At 43.6% G+C, this 21,428-nt stretch overlaps 1 protein-coding gene across 1 annotated transcript in view; it reads left to right on the top strand.

The window, feature by feature from the left end:
• The window catches only part of pdzd8 (PDZ domain containing 8), a 53,437-nt gene extending 32,527 nt beyond the window's left edge, over positions 1-20,910 (top strand). Inside the window, exons 4-5 of the mRNA XM_085800863.1 lie at positions 16,822-16,984; positions 17,119-20,910. Coding sequence (XP_085656989.1) covers positions 16,822-16,984; positions 17,119-19,478 — 2,523 coding nt within the window. The 3' untranslated portion in view covers positions 19,479-20,910. The remainder of the gene's footprint in view (positions 1-16,821; positions 16,985-17,118) is intronic.
• The last annotated feature ends 518 nt before the right edge of the window (positions 20,911-21,428 follow it).

The following is a 21,428-nucleotide window of genomic DNA, read 5'->3' as shown; positions in this document are numbered from 1 at the left end:
GTTTTTTTTTTCATATGTGATAATATGATGATATTTATGATCATTATGATGATTATTTCTGATAACAACCGAAGAGCTGCATCCACTACTGACACTACTAAATATAAATATAAAATATAAACTAAATATAAGCCTTTTGTTTGTTTCTTTGTTTCATTCCTGCCGCAGTAGCGCCACTTCACTACTTAAGTTCTTTTTATGTTTGGAGTCTGGTGCTCCCTCCCAGATTTTCATTTGCGCATTTCAACTTTCTTTCTCTCTTCACCTTCTCTGCTCAGTGCCTGTGGGTTCGTGTGCACACGGCCCTGCAGTCTCATGCCCTTTTACGGGCATTGATGGGGCAGTTACCTATGCTAATCCTATGTTAATTAGACTCACCTGGCACACGCCCTCAACTTACGAGGAGATGGCATTCATCAAGTAGGAACACAGCTGCGAACAATTCTGAGGCTTACGAACGCGTTGATGAATCTGACGTAGGGTTTTCTTAAGGAACTTCTTAAGAACAACTTAAGAAAGAATCTAAGAAGGTTCTTAAGAAGATATTGGTGAATGAGGCCCATTGTTCCTAACCCTAACCCTTGAAATAAGAATATGGTCATTTATATCATTTATTTGCAGAAAATGACAACTGGTCAAAATAACAAAAAGGATGCAGTGTTTTCATATTTCATTTTCATTTTTATACAACACAACACTAATGTTTTAACTTCGGAAGCGTTCATAAATCAACATTGGTGGAGTAACTCCCAATTTGTAATAGCAGTGGTTTTTATAATCTTCCTGGTTAAATATGATTTGGTAGAATGAGGAATGGCTGCCATACTTGTAGAGATGTTGATATATAAAAAAGTGGAGTGGTCTCTTAATTTTTTCCAGAACTGTATATTAATTTACTAATTATTTAGAAATGTTAGTTTCAGCCCTGAAGATGTCAAATCATGCAAATTCAGAGGACAAAGAGACTTTTCATTTATTTAGCAAGTTTTTTTTTGTTCTGGGCTGAATTGTACAGTTTGATCATGTGAACTGCGTAGATGAAGACTGATTCTGCCTCCCGTTATGCAGTGTATCTGCAGCACAGGGACCACCTGCAAACAGGGTGTTTTTCTCTTGCTGTTTTTTTTTTATCACTCATTTATGGTGTGTTGAGGTCGGGGCAGAGGACTCCGTCAGGCGTGTTTGCACATCTGCCTGCTCGATTCCATCGTCCGCCCTGAGTGCTGATGCTTGCTGACAGCTCGACTGAAGGACTGAAGGTGTGTGTGTGTGTGAGCGTGTGCGCACGTCAAACTAAAGCTTCACATCTTTGTTGTGTAACAGCGGCTTTGTCTCTGCAGGAAAACGATGTGTGCGAGGCGAGCTTTAACGTCGGAAGCTGAGGCCGACAACGTGCCACTTTCCCAGACTTGAAATAAGCAGCAGTGTTTCACCAGCAGACACGAGCGATCTAAGGGTCAGATTAGAGGAAATCCGGGCAGCTCATCGCACATGTGCTCGGGCTCCGAAATAGCAGGCGCTCATTTGCCTTCAGCTCAAAAACATCAGATGTGATGGATAAGGCTCAGTCTGATGAATTTCATACACATAATGAGACTGAGACAGTTGTTAAATTTTGTTTAAAAGTTGCTACAGTCCATTTATCTGCAGAAGCGTATTTGTATCACAGTACTTCATGGCTGAGTGCACACACATTATTGGATTGTATACAATAATTGCAAGATTTGAATAAGATGTGATATAATTTGGCAGCTTCAACAGCACAGCCTGATGTTGTTATATCCTGTTAGGAAGGAAGTCCACACAGCCCTCTGATGAGGATAACATTTGTCAGGAGTGATAAAGTGTGATAAACAGAGTTTAATCACATTGGTCTCAGTAGTAAACGCTGAAGTTGCAGCTTGTATGTAAGGTTATGTATCCTCTGTTACTATGGTGACGAGTCATAATGGATCAGTCAACGTTGATCACATGATCAGACGTCAGCGATGTTGGATAACAGCATGGATGTAGCAGGTTGTAGTCAGAGAGGTGTTAAAGGGATAGTTAAACATTTTGGCAAATTGGCCCATTGCCATGATCCCTTTAGTTTTAGGAGTAGCTATCGTTACCTTCAATTGTTGGTGCAAGCTATTTTTAGAACGGCGGAGCAGAGCCGCGACTGCTCAGAGCTACGCTACGAAGGCTAATGAGATTTCTTGGTTTTTCTCATCAAACTCATCAAATACACAATCCAACAACTCCAAAACGCTCTGGTGGACAAGTTGTGACCTGCACATTCACCACACTATGAGATAATAACAGAACGTTACGAGACAGAGTTGTTTTTGAGAGACTGCTTACCGAAAAACTGCTCCTGGCTGGAACGGAATCAGCAGTTTTGCATGAATTTACCAAGAAACCACGAATTTCCATTAGCCTCCCTGGCGTAGCTCTGAGCAGCTTGCGGCTCTGCTCCGCCAATCTAAAAACAGCTTGCACCGACATTACATTAAAAGAACATACTCCTAAAACTAGGGATTATGGCAATGGGCCAATTTGCCAAAAAGTTGAACCATCCCTTTAAGAAACAAGTGAACAAACACAACTAAAGTGTGTTTTGAATTAATTTACTGACACAAGTGATTCGATCCGAAAGAGTGAGTAAACATCTTGAGTTCTGGCAGGAGGATAGACACAGTGGAGAATACTATATAGGCTACTCAATCATATCTGCATTTCAAATCAGTTCATCATTAAGAAGTGACAGATGGATAAAGGAGAAAGTCAAAGTGCCCAGTGCAGGGCTGAAATCTTGAAGGTGTGCTGATAGTGCTATTTATGGAAATGGAAATGAGTGTGTGAACGGGTCATTGGTCGAAGGTGGGCTCGACTCAGCATCATCAGCTCTAACAGTCTGCGTTAGGCCAGGTGGGAATGTGTTGTGCTACCTTTTGCGCTCACATGCACTTCTTGTTTGACTTGTTTTATAAAACTTGTGTGTTGCATGTAACATACATTGGGATGTTTCCAAGTGTATATATACAGTGTATTCCACCAGTGCTCTAACATGTGTCATTGTAAAGGACTGGCTGCAGGTGTATTATGTGAGACTCTTGTCATACATTCATGAACATGTGGAGAGTCTTGTCCACAGCTGTCATCCAAGATCTCAGCAAACATGGTGCTTTCTGCTCTTGTTCCTCCACAGTCTATTTCTTAGCCTCTTGTACTGCAGTCAATAACCACACACACAGACACACACACACACACACACACACACGCACACACTATTCGTGCTTGGAGAGGGAGAACAGGGACTGATCCACCCCCAACAAACTGATACACATGCACACACCCCTCCCCCTCTCAGTTATTGTTTGATGTTCCACTCAGGGTGTCTTTGTGTCTTTATTCAGCCCTGGACACCTGATGAAAGACAGTTGGTTCATGACACACACACATACACACACACACGCACCTTATAACAATGAGTCATCTAATGCTGGAAGCCCCAGAACCGCCACAGTTTTACTTTCCATGTGGAAAATATGGGTAAAGTAATATATGCATATCACGCATGCATCACCTCATAGCAACATGTAGAAAAGGTTTGGTGGAATCAACTGAAACAGTGTTGATGGACAAATTAACAAATATTCATTAAAAACTCAGGCTGTGTGTTGACACTGGTGCCTTTACAAAGACCTAAGTTTTTATTAACTTTCCATATACAAAAAAAAAACCATGAGCCTGCTTTTCATTAAATAGAATAGTTCAATCTGCCTAGTGCATCAGTCTTGAGTAGGCTGCAGGATATGAGCAAAATGTGCGATGACACTGTTCAATATTGCGATGACGATATGACTTGTGATAAATAAGCATATATATATATATAGCTCAGGGAGCCTATCACCGCTGTCATTTCTCAACACATACATTGACTTCGGGTGAGTGACGCATTCGTCATCCATTTGTGCCTGGCTGTGCCAATTCAATGGCCCGCTCTAATTCAGTTTGACAACAGCTGGGTGCGCCACCAACAGCAGATTAAAGGCATGAGAGGTCGGTCCTACAAGCTGTTTGTCTCTAATCGCCGCTCCCACTGATCAATTCACTTCAGAGGAAACTCAATACACAGGCCTCCATGTGCATGACACGCAGAGCGACAGCCATATTACAGATTGGTTGCTATTTTCATTTTCATTGTCTTTTTGAGATCCCATAGGCATGGCCTCTCATTAGAAAAGACATGACCGGTGCTCCAAATAATGGAGCCGCTGATTTGGAGTTAGCCAGATCAAAGCCAGAGGAACTAGATGAGTGAAGAGGTCAGATTCCATGTGCCTGGATCAAAATACACAGTATGCTGCCTGAATTAGTCTCTGTTTTTATAGATGTTGCATTAAAATGATCTAATTCTTGGTTGTGTACAAATTCATTTCATTGCCATTAATCACTTTTGTGTTTTTTGTGCAATGACAAATAAAGAAAGCCCGAGTCTCTCTGATATATTTACCTAAAAATAAATCTTACCTTATAGAAACTAATTTAAAACGTTATTTAAACTGATTGAGGATTAAACTTCTCTCTGTACATTTTTTCTTTTACTTTTGTTTCTTTTAACAAAGTATCTAATTTATATCCCTTAAATCACACCTAACAACGGTCTGGTACAGCTAATTTCCTTCATCATGGGTAACCATGTAGTTGCGATTAACGATTTAACTGTGTTTTTCTGATAATTTTATGACACTATCATAAACCTAAACATAGTTTGATAATACACATAGACCTTATGAAGAAGAATTCTCAACTAAATCCATGATGCTTATGTCAATAGATGCTCATCAAAATGCACAGCTCAGCAGCTCAATAGCTAATATTTCCTAAGAAGGTGACAACAAAGGTCTCCTCGTCTGTTCCTCACACAACACTCAGCAATGTGAGCCACAAGTTCACATCAGTTTTAGAACTCCCCGTGATCTCTGAGATGATCCAGACTATTGATTGATAGAATTACTCTAAACGTCCTTTTTTTTTGTCCCTCCAGTAGGATCCGACACTGACGTTACAAAGACTTGTCTGTTTTCCTTCTGCTGTGTCAGTCTTATTTAGAGTGATGGGAACCACTGGGTATATTTGCCGTTTCTACTTCTCCTCAACAAAAATCACATTACACAGGATGTATTGTGCAGCAACAAAGCCAAATCAAATAAAGACGTTTATTTTTGTCGAACTCTTCCTCCCAGACTCACTGCAAATGAGAGTTTTTAGAGAGAATTTCAAATAGTCGTTTTGTTGAATGGGAGTTCAAAGGGCCGGCACAGACAGGATGCGGATGACCTGCATCCTGTTTACCTGTCGGCCGGAGTCAGGTGAGTCACTGTGGAAATGTTAAAGAAATATGCCAACATTTTTTTTTCGTGTCTTGCCTCACTCCCGAGTCCATGACAAGCAGATAGACACAGACGGCAAGCAAGGAAACGTCACTTCCGGTTAGCGCTGTGGGGGAAAACAAACCGTGTCCCCCATACACACTCATGCAAAAACGCGGCATTTTAAACCTTTGTCAAAGGCTTTTTCGCCGTCCTGTCTTAGTTTTAATCACATGTATATGCTGACAGAGAGCTATATTTTTAGAAACTCATCACGATCTGGGTCGATTGTTGTCCGTACATTTAAAAATATTAGGTATTTCACAGTCAGTCATATTTGTCTTCCCCCACGGATCTGACGCTCTCTTAGTCGCCGCCGGCCGGCTCTAGACACTCGTAGACACTGCCTGAGTTATTGTGTATTATTTTGCACCGCAAATAAATTCAAAAACCACAACCTGAACTTTTATATCGGAACTTCGCTCATCTTCTCCAAACGTGTAACGCTCTGACCGGAAGTGAAGGTTGCCGACCCTGCTGACTCGGTGTAGGCTATGGCTGTGAAAACTTTATATTTTAAGATGTACGGACAGCAATCGACCCAGATCGTGATGAGTTTTCTAATATATAGCTCTTTGTCAGCACATACATGTGATTAAAACTAAGACAGGACGGCGAACAAGCGTTTGACAAAGGTTTAAAATGCCGCCTTTTTGCATGAGTGTGTATGGGGAAAACGGTTTGTTTTCCCCCACAGCCCTAACCGGAAGTGACGTTTCCTTGCTTGCCGTCTGTGTCTATAGACACCATCCTTTCGACTGTGCGTGCAGTAACAAGGGAGATACAGGCAGAGCTGGCGCACCGCTATTTAGCTTAGCTCAAACGCTGGAAGTGCATAGGTAGTGTTAGCAGGGTTTCCCCCAGAAAACGTGTTAAGCCCGGTGGTAGGGTGGCACCGGCGGCCCATCGGCGGGCCACCGGTGCCCAAGCGTGTTTTTCTGTGACAGGGGCCTGACCCTGACCATTGACTGATGGCAGGGCCCTGTAGGTAACAGATTCATTAATGGAGCAGTAGCATTTAGAAGGCGTGATTCCATAAGGCCTTAAGATCAATGTTAAAAGTTGACTGGAAATTTGAAAATATTATAATTTATCATAAACATTTGTTATTATAAGACATTTATGTAACATATTTAAACACCTATAGCAGAGTCTTACAGAAAGGCACTCTTGAAATAGCCTACTATTCAATCAACCACAAATCATAGCCTAAAAAACTATTTAAATAAATAACATCAACTCTTTGCATTAAAAACTAAAAAACTACTGCCTGGTGTCTCCATTGTTGAAGTGTAGCGTTATTTCTCAGATTTTTTTTTCTTTTCTCCGAGATTTTTTGTATCTGGAGTCACGTTACAGAGGCTACACATGACGTACTGTATAATACATCCATGACTGTACCACGCTCTTTTTCCGGTCAGTCGTCATGGAAACGTGACACTCACGGATCTACTGTTTAGACCAGAGAAGACAACGTGTGTGATCGCAAACGTTACGAGCTGAAAAATGAAACAATGGATCATTTTCACATCAGGTCAAAGCCCCGCGGCTCACAGGAGTCTGGAGCTCTGACGCTGCAGGGGATATCTATGGCAGGGGACGACGTGCTAACAGCTAACAGCTAACAGCTAACAGCTAACAGCTGCAGCAGCTGTCCAGCTGATTGAGCCTCTGGAGCTGCGGCTCCGCTCACGTTAACGTTTGGACTCGGTGCGTTCCTCTCGGTCAGCTGGTGAAGCAGCGGGCTGATGAGCATGATGTCCGTGACGTGTCCCGTTATGCGCGACGAAGTTGTGACGTTGTCAGGTGATGAAAAAGACACACCTGATCACGTGTTTATGGAGTATCAAAACTGATTAAAAAAATTAATAAACGATGCTTAGCCTGGCGGGGGGGCAAGGAAGGCCTGGCGGGCCGCCAGGCTTATAATACACTGGGGGAAACCCTGGTGTTAGCCTGCCTTCACCTAAAGTCATCAGAGAAACTCTTCAGCAACTCTAAACAGAAACCGGTGGGCCGATCTTCGTCTCAGAGCTGACAAAACTCTCCGGTAAGGCATCTTGAGCGGTCAAATGCCGGTAACGGGACGAGATCGGTCAAAACGGAGGGTTCAAGCAAAGACGGTTTATTTTGGTTCAAGCTAGCTACATCGAGGGTAGGTTAGCTTCCTATTTCAAAGTAAAAGCACAAATGGTTTTCTGTATGTAAAGGACAATGGGTATTTTATTTTGTGAAAGTAACCAGAAGTGCGTTGGTCACAACAGCTAGCTTGAGTAGCGCCGAATTCGTCTGAACAAAATTGTAAACAGCTGGTATTTAGACAAATTAACGGCACACTGCTGATCTAAACGGCTACTTTCTCGCCTAAAAATGTTTGAAATGTCGATAAAGTGATATATTTAAAGAGTTTAGAGCTAAAATGAAATCAGCTTCTGATTGCTGATTTTGGCTCGGGTAGGAGGCAGGCTAACACTACCTATGCACTTCCAGCGTTTGAGCTAAGCTAATTAGCGGTGCGCCAGCTCTGCCTGTATCTCCCTTGTTACTGCACGCACAGTCGAAAGGATGGTGTCTATCTGCTTGTCATGGACTCGGGAGTGAGGCAAGACACGAAAAAAAAATGTTGGTGTATCCCTTTAAATGAATGATAAGTAAACGTTTTGTGGTGGGCAAAATGACACTGTGGTAATCCCAGCATCTGCAACAGGTGCTGGGCAGAGGAGGAGGAGGAGGAGGTGCAGATAGGCTCAGTGTTTGTCTGACAGACGAGCTGGGCTCTTCAAAGCAGAGGACACACTCAAATGCCAACTAGATAACAAGGGAAATGGTGTCTTACTCCTCTCCGAGTCAGCGGTGCTAGTTTAGAATTTAGTTGTCATTTAATAAACTGGGATGATGTAACAGTCACGGCAGATCATTAGCTGTCAATGGCGGAACAATGACAGTCTACAGAAAAGGGAGCGAGTGGGCGGCCGAACCACCGCTGCTGTCGATACAAGTGCAAATTAGGCAGAGCACCTTTTTTGTTTGCCCGCGTCTCCATAACAACTGCTTTGTTCTTGGCACGTTTGAAACCTGCTCGCTATGATAAAAAGGCAACTTGAAAATTCAGACCGAGCCGCACAATAAACAGCGTGAGGCAAAACTTCACGGTGATGAAGCACAGACGTCCACGGATAAACTCTCCATCCATCCACGCTCCCACAACATCATTACACCGAGAGGTGTGTGTGTGTGTGTGTGTGTGTGCGTGCCATTGACTCATTGATATCTGCAGATTATTCTGTGTTGGTGACCTGATTGTAGTCTCTGTATTAGGAGCAGGTGAAACTGGTCAGTGGATGTGAAAAATGTCAGATCATAATGATGATGTTTACAACTCACATCTGTTTATGTTCACAAATGTCTTCATCCCGACTGGAGATCCAGGGCTAGGTTAGTGTTCATCCTCTTTAACAAGGACTGAAACAATTAAATAAAATATTATTGAAATTGCAATAAGCATAAAGAGAGCCACAGGAATATTATTCTCAGATTGTGTGTCCATCCTTCTCTCTTTATTTAGATGGTGATATGAGGTTGAGTGGCAAACAAGCACAAGTTTTGGCGAGAGTCAAATGTGATGATACAGACAGAAAATGAAGCATTGTGTTGTCCTGGCGCGGTTCAGATTCTCTAGATGTAAAGGAACACGTACAAGACCCAATTAAAAATCACATTGTCATAATTTTTTTTTAAACATTCTTTACAAAAGAGTGACTTTTTAAACATGTTTTTCAGCTCCAGGCTACATCCAGTATATTACATGTCTCATCATCGCCAGGCAGCCAGTTAACAAGCATCTAGTTAAAATGAAACCAAACGATAGAAAGAAGGACTACTGCGAAGCTCTAAACTGTTTTGTCCTGTCATTTCCTGTGCTGTGAGCTCTAACCAGGAAGCTGCTGATGGTAGAAATACATCAGGTCATCTTTTACCGCAGAAGAAAACTGAAAGCTGAGCTGTCAGCTGTAAATCATGGCATTTTACAAATGCAACAAGTATTTTATTTACCTACTGGAGTTGACTTCCTTGTAGGATATTGATTAGAATATTTGTCAATGACACAGTGAAGCCATGTAATCGGTATGGGGTCTGTCAGAACACATTTGTAGAACACACTGTTTAACACTTAAGTCTACTTCATGCTTATTTTATATAACATAATAATAGTATTGCAAATTTATTTTATTGTGTTATTTGGCTAATATGAATTATCGTATCGTTTGAAATCCTCCTGATGTACAGTTTACATGGTGTTGTTTGTTGGTCTCCTTGGATGCAGCAGTGATCTGTTGGAGAGGTACTGACGGGTTGAGCTGACCCCCTCCAGGATCAGACTGGTTCAGTAAAGCTCCATGGAAACATGTGGATGACCACTCTGCCGTGGAGTGGATCAGTTCCACAATAAGAGATAATGGAAATGCTCCAACACAGTTTTTAAACTGTAACTCAACACTTGTCTCTGATATTGTGTCTGAGAATATGTACTACACCATATGCGTCACTGTTAACCAGCGTAATAAGTGCCCACGTAAACACCCAGGCAGCCACCGGCCATGCACACCACCCCTTAGCCCTATCCTCCCCCATCACCACCGGGGCTACTAATTGAATGTGGCAGGGAATTGCGGCGCACTTGCCTCGCAGCGACTTGTACCCTATAACCATACACAAATCGATCTGACATGTGGTATTAGATTAAATTACCAAGCAGAGCAGTGACAGGGAAAAGGATTTGTTCAACCCCCACCTCTCCATCTCACATGCACCCTCCCCCTGACGTGCTGGAGAACAGAGGGATGTTCATCCAAGCAACCCAAGATGCTGCTCCATCCGAGCCGTCCATCAGGGTTTCAGACCAGGTTGAAGTGAGCCGCCTCGCTGTGTGCACATCCTGACCACTGCTCTGATAGAGCCCAGTATAACACAGACTGGGCCAGTACACTATAGTTCAACATTTTGTCAAATTGGCCGATTGCCATAATCCCTATAGTTTTAGGAGTAGGTTTGTTACCTTTAATTATCGGTGCGAGTTATTTTTAGAACGGCGGAGCAGAGCCGCGAGCTGCTCAGACCTGCACATTCACCACACTATGAGATAATAATGGAACGTTACAAGTGTGACTTTGACAAGAGGCAAACTGTGATGATGAGATGACTGGGTTGAGCTGGGGACACACTACACTGTATTTTCACAGTCGTTCCCAATTTAGGAAAGACTTGGAGTACACACTTCCGCAGATTTTTATGACGACTGGGGATCAAAACTTAAAGGAGAATTCTGGTCATTTTCTAAGTAAGCTAGCTGCGCTACACTGCAGTTAAACAGCAAAGTACCCAAAGCAAAGTAAGAACTGCCCCTATTACTTTGCTGTTTAACTGCAGTGTAGCGCAGCTAGCAGGAGGAGAGCTAGGTACGGTCTGCACATATTTTTCTCAGATTTTTTCCTATGGTAGCACTCTGGGACCTAGAGCTGTAGAGTGTTTCTTAGAAAATTACCGGAATTCTCCTTTAACGACAGTGCTGCTGCTGCATCCACTCTCAACCAGGTCTCAGAGATAAATAACATTCAACACATTCCAGAGTTAACACCATGGCAAACACCACACAGTCACACAGGGTTTTTCAGATGTCAGACCACTGAGACCAATGCATTTGGCCACATTTTGGTGTCAGGCTTGTGGCCTCGGTTATCACCATGGTTTGTTTCATACAAGCTCAGCAGGTTCATGTGAGCTAATGGTGAACTGTTGTCTGAAGGGAAAACTGCACCTCCATTTCCCACAAACAAAAGTAAACTAACTACTGACTGAGACAGAACCCCTCAGTGGTACCTGCAGCACAGGGAGGACGATGCTGGACATGACCAACACTGACTGATGTGTGATCATTATGCAGCTTCAGGCAGTGGGAAAGTGGAAAAAAAGTAAGATTCCCCCAAACTACAATTTCTCTAAAATATAATAATCTGATGTAATAACTTGGCAATATATTTAATGTTTCACTTCCATTAGCTACACCTCCCCTGTAGACCCCCTGCTGAGACCTGCTTCTCACTTTCAATAACTTCTAGCACAGAGAAAGAAGCTATATGAGGCTTTGGATACATATTTAATCTAATAAAAGATTATTATTGTCATTATTGGTGTTGAAAGGTCTGCACATATCACCGGACTTCTCCACTTAATTTTCTGTGAAATTCCTAATTATTCTAGCTGTTATTGATCAATCTGTATCCACATCGCATAGAAACAGCAACAAACATGACATTTTCAGGAAGGACAGAACTAATCTGTGACGAAACGAAGGTAGAAAAGCATAGAGCAGAGCATCTTTTTCATTGACTTTGCAGTGTGTGCTGATCCACTTTTTGTAGGGAGTGGACAACGATATGCCAGAGTGTAACGGATGAGTTTTATCACAATGGAGTTTTATTGGAGGGATCAAAGAAAGACTTGTCTGGACCTTTGTCCTGGAGGTAAAGGAGAGAACTTTAAAGCAGTGATAGGTGCCATTTGAACATATTAACCTTTCATTTGTTCTCTGTGGCAGTGCAGATAAAAGTGAGGGTGCATTTGTTGAAATAGATGGTAAATTGCTCCATTTACATCTGGCCATTTCAGGGGGTTGCTGTGTTCTGTTTGTGTTTTGCGCACAGAGACAGAGTTAGCGAGAGCTGCTGGTCGTCTTGGTCGATTCTAATGAGGTTAGTCCTGCTGCTCAGCCCCAAGAGAAAGCTCCACTACACAACAATTAAAGTCAGCATTTGGAGGAGCAGGGAACAACAACTTCTCTGAGCGGTCAGTGGCGGAAGGATCCATCACTTTTTATAATCACAATCAGGTTTATTACCAAGAAGTTTGTCACACAAAGGAAATTGTTATAGTGTATATGTACACATATCAGACATAACATTCTGACCATCTGTCTAATATTGTGTCTCCAAACCAGAAACGTCTGTAACAACATCGGAAAAAGGCGCTTTTGACCCTTGGCCCTTCAAATTAAAAGTCCTATACTGTAGCATTTCATATACAGTTCAGTCATATTAATTTTGACAAGACACAGCTCCAAATGTTTTTTTTTCTTTCCTGCAACCAATTGACCAATTAAATTTTGGTCGACTAATGACCTTTTGGTCGACCAATGCTTGGTGGACTATTTGGGGGCAGGCAGCCCTAGGGAACAGCCCACAAGAGCTGCAGCCTTGAGAGATGAGACAGATGAGAGAGATGAGAGAGACCCAGTCGTCCTTGTAGAACTGGATCAGATCCTTATGCTGCCCATTCGTCCTGCTTCTAACACATCAGCTTTGAGGTCAACATGTTCACCTGCTGCCTAATATATCCACCCACTAACAGGTGCTATGATGAAGTGTTATTCACTTCACCTGTCAGTGCTCAGAATGTTATGCCTGATCAGTGTATATATAACTACAGGTCCTTAGCTTGACATGGTATGCAGCACCAATAGAAAACACTTGTTTGTATCAGAATTTACAAATGCAATCAGACAATATTTGTTTGAGCACATCAGCACATTATAATGCTCACCCTGAGGTTTCTCCAATTTTTCCCCGTTAAAAGGGTTTCTGGGAGTTTTTCCTCAGTGGATGTGAGGGTCTAAGGACAGAGGATGTTGTTATGATGCCATGTAAAGCCCTTTGAGACAAACTGTTGTAAAAATGGGCTATACAAAATCGCTTGCCTTGCCTTGATGTGAGTGTGTATTCTAAAATATGAGCAATTTCTCAAACATTATTGTCGATGAATCTGATGAATTGATATTTTACAGATAGAAACCATGGCAAGAGTTTAAATTAAAATTTGAAATGTATAACGTTCATGTGTATTGTAGTCATTTTGTAGAGTTGGACGTGACAGTCATGCCTTTGCTTTACTAGGCTTGGACAAAACAGTGAATTGAATGTGAAGCTGAAAGATGTTACAGAGAACAGGTTTACAGCCAGGGTTTATATGTGAGAGCAGTAGCTGCTGCTTGAGAGCAGTAGGCCAGCACCGACATGTAATTAGGTCCATATGAAGGTCTGTGACTGTGCATACATTGGTGCTGTAAGTGTTTATAAAGGGAGATTGCCACTATTTGCACTTCAGAACAATGGACTTCTACCCTCCTTTGTAAATCTGTTGCAGGCTCAATGACCACACGGTGCAGCTGTATACACACAGCTACAGAGCTGCTCCAATGAGATGTTAGGGCAAAATACCACTGTCCTGAAAGAGCATGTTTATATGTTTATAGTTTCTCATTTGAGCTTAAAAAAAATTGAAATAATTGAGAATTTTTGTACTCATCGACTGTATTTAGATGGTCGTCCTTGCTCTTGAATAGGTGAAAATAGAACACATTTACAAGCTGACAATGTAGCAACGATGATTTATTATCAGATGTTTTACTATTTTCATTATTTCTGATTAGCTATATTAACTGTATCAAAAAACTTGTGACCATACTGACCGTAACTGAACAGTCCATACTGATCAGATCTGGGGTCAGTGCTGAAAGCCCTATGACATGGACTGGATTATCAGTTGCTAATTCCACATACATGTGCTGTTGCAGTGATTTCCCCCTGTTGTTATACACAGGCACATTGAAAACATTGGCCACAGTCAGTGTGTGCTGTGAAGCTCAACGGGTCTTTAGTCTCCATACTCTCCCTACAGCAGCTCTGTGGCTGTTTCCTTTCAAATGTTGTTAGAGTCTTCATGGAAGAGCTGTAGCATGGCCAGATTCAGTTAACCCTCGAGACCAACAAACACACACACACACACACACACACACACACACACACACACACACACACACACACACACACACACACACACACACACACACACACACACACACACACACACCTCAAATGGTAAAGCAGAAGCTTTGAGTAAGAAAAGACTATTCACAGGTCCTTAAAATGCCGAGTCCTTTCCTCAGAGCTTCTGATATGGACAGACTGGTTGTCTGCACATATGAGCGATATCATGCAACTTTTATATTATTCGTTGGGATGTCACGATTACAATTATTGACAGAGAAATTATCACGATTATCACGATTAACAACACTATGAATGTGTGCAAGGCAAGACAATTTTATTTGTATAGCCCATTTTTACAAACAGTTTGTCTCAAAGGGCTTTACATGGCATCATAACAACATCCTCTGTCCTTAGACCCTCTCATCCACTGAGGAAAAATTCCATAGAAAACCCTTTTAACAGGGACAAATCGTCAAATTATAGTTGTTATAGTCAAAATATAATTGCATTACCAATTAAGTAAATAAATAATTTAAAGTAGGCTATCTATTAATATAGGACCAATTATTAATCCTTCAGAGGAAATGTTTGAAGTTTAAAAAACGAGGCACCAACGTTTGAATTCCTACCAGTTCAGTGTTATGTTATATAAATTGACATTAAAATAATTTAACCCAGTGACTGTGTATTTACCTTCATATCGTTCATAATGTTGCTTAACTTTGTTTACATTCCGTGATAGTTGCGCTGATCTGCCGACATGGTTCCAACTTAATCTTTTTTGGAAAGTGATGGTATTAAAACCTTTGCGATTAAATAATTGTGGCATTTAATACCGCGATTAATTGTGAAAACAAGTAATTGTGACATCCCTATTTTCTCTAATTGCTTGTCTTGTGTGTGTAAGTAAACCTCACTTACCTTTACAAACATAATGCTTTCATCAGAATGAATCTGCAGATGAAATGTACACTTGATAGCCACCATCTCTGTGACTGGGTTTCTTCTTTATTTGCATGGCACATGACTCAGTTTGATAATTATTTAGGAAAATCCTGTGACTCTGGACAGCTGCCTCGGAGATGGTGATCGGATGATATTTGCTCTTTGATAAGAGTTTTGTGAATGGAACTGGCTCATAAACGGAGCGGTGGAGGTTACACAGAAACGCAGCAGCGTCGGACAGTTATCACTTATCATCAGAGCTCTCCAGCTCGTGTAGATCATGTTTATTGGAGGCCAGCCCTAACTCGATCACTGCCTTCCACCAAAACCCTAACAAATGACAGCAGGGGAAATTACAGTCATTCGTCTCTGTCTCCCCACATCATGTCGTCCCTCCGTTTCTGCCTTTTAAGCCAGGACACTTGCACCGTGTTGTCCTTCCTCTCCTCCTCCTCCTCTGCCTCATTTAGCTGTTTACCTGCACCTAGAAAGATCACACCATACATCGTCGGTAAGCCGATAGCCTCCACCAATCACAGGCCAAATTGCATGGATTTACATCCACTCCTGATCATCGGCATAGGAGATGCCAATTGATACTGTACAGGCGCTGTCATTTGACGGATGACCTGTCAGGCATGAAGCAGGCCACCTCCGCATCGCAACAGGTGTGTTGTGGAATCTGTGACAGCGTGCAGTAGCTGTTATTAAGGCAGTCGGGGGTGGAAGTTTAATTGCAGCTCTGTCCTCTCCCACAGAATTGCCACTTTCAGTTCAAGTCTCTCATAGAAGTGCTGGGGGCAGATGTCACTGATGCAACATTTGTCATCTTACAGTTTATTATGATTGTTTTGCATCTGGATTAAAGAAATGTACCGTCTCTGTTAGACAAACCTAGATGCAGAAATCTATACAACAGTTAGCCTAACATACTGGTGGTTTATCAAAAATAACTTTGCCACTATATTCTAAAGTTAATGTCCATAAAGTGCCACTCACCAGACGCATGGTGTTTATAAGGGATACATGGCATTATTGGTAATCATAAAGTACAGTGGTATTTTTCATAATGATTTTTTATTTAATAATTTTACCGCTGATGAACCTTGTGTTTTCTGAAAATTGTGAATTTTAAATAGCACCAAATCTCATAAATATATTTATATTGATGAATTATAAACCATATATTAAAAAAACATAAAAAATAATGACAGAGCAGCTTCCACTCAACGATATTTATGAATAAGTGCAGTTTTATTCAGATACTTGTAACGAAAAACACAGTAAATACAGTAGGCACAGTACCACAAAAACAAATCATACAATCACCCCCCTCCCTTTTTTAATTTTTTTTTTACCAATAACATTTTTCCACTCATGAAAAAAAAGTGTTTTTTGACATGACATTCTCTCCTCTCACATCCTAATATTTAGGAAAAATCAAATTATTCATACATTTAGAAAGATTTTAGTTCAAAAAGTGTGGTGAAAAGACAATTTGCAGTGTTGTGCTGCCAAGGAAATAACATTCTTACTGTTCTTCATCGATGAAGCTCACTTACAACAGAACCAGTACATAAGGCAGATCCTTTAAATCAGCGTTTGTGTTCATGGCTCCATCCTCTCTTGTGTGTCAGACGGAGGTCATCAAGGGGCCGTGTGGCAGCGTGGGGATGACCTTCAGGCATGTTCCTGCCACTGAGGGCGACGCTGTCCACGTCAGCATCGAGACAGTCACGCCCAACTCCCCAGCGGCCTTGGCAGATCTGCAGAGGGGTGATCGCCTCATCGCCATTGGAGGTCTGACGTTAATAATCGGTCACGATGTATAATCTCTATTGTTAATTGGGTTCTAAATGTTTTGCGAAACTGTGATTCCATTCCATGCACTATTGACTGAAAACCTATTTTCCTGTTGTTGTTTATGTCGACAGGTGTCAAAGTGACATCCTCAGTTCAAGTGCCCAAACTGCTGAAGCAGGCTGGAGACAGGGTGGTGGTGCTGTATGAGAGACCAGTACGTCACCAGACTTCCTCTTTGGGAACCTTGGGAACTCTACAAGAAGGGTTTGGGCAGCTCGAAGAAACAGGTTTCATTCCCCAACCGAGTGGTTACGAGGAGGATCCGGCCCCCATCACCACCCTGTCTGACATGTCCGACAGCAAAGACATGGACTCTGAGTTTGAAGAGTTGATTGTGGACAAACCAGGCCAGCCAGGTGGCCCCAACAACAACACCACAAATACCAGTGACACTAAGGAGGAATTCTTACTCACAGTAAACCAAAGCCCCAAAAGGACTGTGGCCACCTTGGCCTCCAAGCCCCTCGGTACCATATCGCCCATTCTCAACCGCAAGTTAAACCTGGTGGGTCTCCAGTCACCACTAAAGCCTCAGCCCAAAGAATCACCAAAGCCCTCACCGCATAAGACCAGTAGTGAACAAGGGGAGGGTCTGCAGCGTCCCACCCTTCCTCCCCCACCTCCGCCCTCTCGCCCCCCAGTGCCGCCAAGACCTCAGATAAGGTTGACATCGGCCTCCTCGGAGACCAGTCTTTTGGAAGGTGTTGACTCTGTCACAACTACTGCTGCTGCTGTCGCACCCGTCGTGACGACCACCGTCAGTGCTCCCGAAAAATCTCCGGAAAAAGTGACTCACTCTGGAGCCACCGAGGACAAGGCCGCTACCGACAAGACCTGCGTCAAACAGGCCGAGGCGAAGCAGTGCACAAGGCCAGCGGAGTCCGGTGACGAGCCGCCGGTCCCCCCCACCGCGACCGGCGGCAGCAAAGCCGATCAAGCGAAGGACAAAGCTTCAGAGAGCTCGTGCAGCACAAGGGACAGTCTGGAGGACCACTCCATCTGGGAGTCCCCGGAAACCCAGTTTCGTAACCAGACGGCACGCTGGTCCAAAGCCTCCATGGCGTTTGAGGTCGACAGCAACCACAAGTACCTTAACGTGGCCCTGTGGTGCAAAGATCCCTTTAAGCTGGGTAGTTTGCTGTGCCTGGGTCATGTCAGCCTCCAGCTGGAGCACATAGCACTAGAATGTATGGCCACATCTTCAACAGAATACCAGAGCACCTTTAGGTTGGGGCCTCCCGAGCCCAGAGCCAACGTCAGCCGCACCGCACTGCGAAGCCTCAGCACCCACAAGGGCTTCAACGAGAAGCTCTGCTACGGAGACATCTCCCTGAACTTCTGCTACTTAGCCGAAGGGGACTTTGAGTATCCTGGGGGGCAGGTGGAAAGAGAGCGAGAGGGGAGCCTTCACGACGACGATCTAAAGGAGAGGGAGCGGGAGCACGTCCCCTCGGCGCCACGCGACGACTTGGCCTACAGCACCATGCAGTTGGCCGAGGTCCGTCACAATTTCCAGGACACCCAGTTCCAGAACCCCACCTGGTGCGAGTACTGCAAGAAGAAGGTCTGGACTAAGGCGGCCTCTCAGTGTATGGTCTGCGCCTACGTTTGCCACAAGAAGTGCCAGGACAAGTGCCTCTCTGAAAACCCCTTCTGCGTGGCGGCCACCGAGCGTCGTGGAGCGGACCCCGAAGCCAAATCCACTATCAACCGGGCCACCACCGGCCTGACGCGCCACATCATCAACACCAGCTCCCGCCTGCTCAACCTCCGCCAGGTGCCCAAGACTCGGCTGGTGGAGCAGGTGGCCGACGTGGTTCCCGGAGCGGTGGAGCCCTCGCCCAAGCATACGCCCAACACTTCCGACAACGAGAGCAGCGACACCGAGACCTACACCAGTGGCGCCAGCCCCTCCAAACACCCCGGCGGCGGCGGCGGCAGCAGCAAACTCGTACGCAAAGAAGGCGGGTTAGACGACAGCGTGTTCATCGCCGTGAAGGAGATCGGACGCGACCTGTACCGGGGGCTGCCCACCGACGAGCGCTCCCAGAAGCTGGAGCTGATGCTGGACAAGCTGCAGCAGGAGATCGACCAGGAGCTGGAGCACAACAACGCCCTTCTGCTGGAGGAGAGGGAGGCCACGGACGCCCGGCGCAAGGCCCTAATCAGCACGGCCCTGGCCAAGTCCGGGGAGAGACTGCAGGCCCTCACCTTGCTAATGATCCACTACCGGGCGGGCATCGAGGACCTGGAGTCCGTAGAGAGCACCTCCCCTTCGGAACAGCAAGGCTTCAAAGGAAAAGGAGAAGGTCTGGAGGAGGAGGCGCTGATGGGGGCAGAGGTCTATGACAGTGACATCTGCAGCCCCGTGGAGGTGCAGCTGCTGGACGACATTACTGAGGAGCAGATCTGTGTGGAGGCGCTCCACTGAATAGGAGGAAAGGAAGAGGATCATGTTCTGGACTACAGAACTGTGTCCAGTTTAGATAAGGATGGGGATGGTGTTTATTAATGGGGATGTGTGGCTTCACTTGATTGTGAGGTGAACACAGGTCGGTTGAAGGACTGTCCTTCCTACAGATTCATGGTGAACCCGTCAATGATGTTTTGATTTGCACAGTGTGATGCCCTTTCCATGCTTTTCCATGCGTTTCTGAGTTTTTTAAAGGGAAGCTCAATAGCTACACTGTTACCTCCCCTCAGTAGTGCTGCACGTTTACCCTCCACTTTTGTTTTTCTGTGGCTTCAACAGCTCATTGTAAGCATTCGGTTCAGTTCTCCATCTTGTCTGTAACTGCTACGACTTAAGGACTTGAGAAAATGTGCACTTTCCCTGTGGTGAACTGAATCATCGAGGACAACGTTGAACATTTTGCTTTCTTGTGAACACTATGAAGGAAGAGCAGGTTTAGACATCCGAGGACCCTGCAGCAGTCATGTACCTTTTCTTCTGAGATTTTTTTCTTTTTTTTACTGTGATATCTTTGGATTGTAGAAGTGACTTTCCTTACCTGCTAAGCTCTTTGGGATTTTAGCAACTGCAAAATAATTAGTGGAACCTCATCTACAGTTTGCTTCTTTTTTTTCCTTTTTTGGTTTATTTTGTCTGTGTTAGTGAAGCCAAACATCTGTCTGTATCTTTTTCCTTTTTTTTTATATATATAATATATTTCTTTGTTTTGTTTTGTCTTGCCAATTAACGTTTTGTAGAGAACAGCCCTAATTTAACGAAAGTACCTAAACTTAGGCACATAACTAGTCACAGGTGAAACGTTATAAAGGCACATGATTGACATTTTCTGATTGATTTCTGACTAATGTGTGTGTGTGTGTGTTTATGTGTGTGCCTTCATGACTTGTTTTCATGCCCATACGAATGAATGAATTGTTATGTGTATATACAACCGTCCACTTCCTGTTCCACCCTGCTACAGTGCGTCTCTCCTCCACACCCTCAGAGAGCTTATGTGTGTGTGTGAAGAGGGAAAATCTCGCTCTTGTGTGTCAGAAGGAGAAAAAAAAATCAATCCTAAAACTGAAGGACAGCCTAAACCTGTTCTGATGATGTCCTTTTCTTTCTTTATTCAGAAGGCTGTTTTGCAATCAGTGCCACATCTCATGTTTCTTAGCAGGCAAATGCTCGAATGTGATTGTGGATATTCAGTGAGGTAGAGTTTGATAGCTTTTCTAAAAATATCAGCAGCAGCCAGCAGGTATTGGTGTCAGTGCATCAGAATTAGGACATTCAAACAGGCGTACAGGCCGACCATGTGCCAGGATCACTATTGTTAGTAAGCTGCCTCCTCCGGAGACGCATTAGGAAAATCACACGATCCAAGAAGAAGCTCCAACACAGCAAGAAGGGATTAAAAAAATAAAATAAAATCTGTCTTTATCACAGCAGCATCACAATAGGTAGGTTTTTCGTTAATGGATAAGAGCCCTGATGACCTGGGGTGGGCGTGGCCAGCTGACTGAACTAAAAGAAGTGTGTGTGATGGCTTCAAAAGAAAAGGGCAAAAGACAGAATCCATTACCAACAAAACAAGTATCCACAGTCAGCGTGCTGCTTGTGTGGACAGTGTGGTCTCAAATTTTGGGTCAAGACACAGGTCAGGTCACGTGAGCCCCCGTGTACGGCATGAATCGGCTTTTATGGAAGGCAGAGGCTCGGTCCTCGCTCCTTTCAGAACAGTAGATCCGTTGCTCATGTAGATATTAGCTTACTGGCTACTGTACTCGTCAATCTCTCTCTCAGTCACTGAATATTCAGATATTTTGTGCAATATTTTTGTAGGAAATGAAAGTGATAATCAGCATTGAATCCCTGTGTCCGTGACTTCCTCTTCTTTTCTTTCTAAATTGTGTCGTGTGTATGTGT

Source organism: Trachurus japonicus, chromosome 15, assembly GCF_045865225.1.
Source record: "Trachurus japonicus isolate A0001 chromosome 15, Traja_1.0".
Taxonomy (NCBI): Eukaryota; Metazoa; Chordata; class Actinopteri; order Carangiformes; family Carangidae; genus Trachurus; species Trachurus japonicus.
Note: the sequence above shows the minus strand (reverse complement) of the source record. Positions and strands in the feature narration are given on the sequence as shown.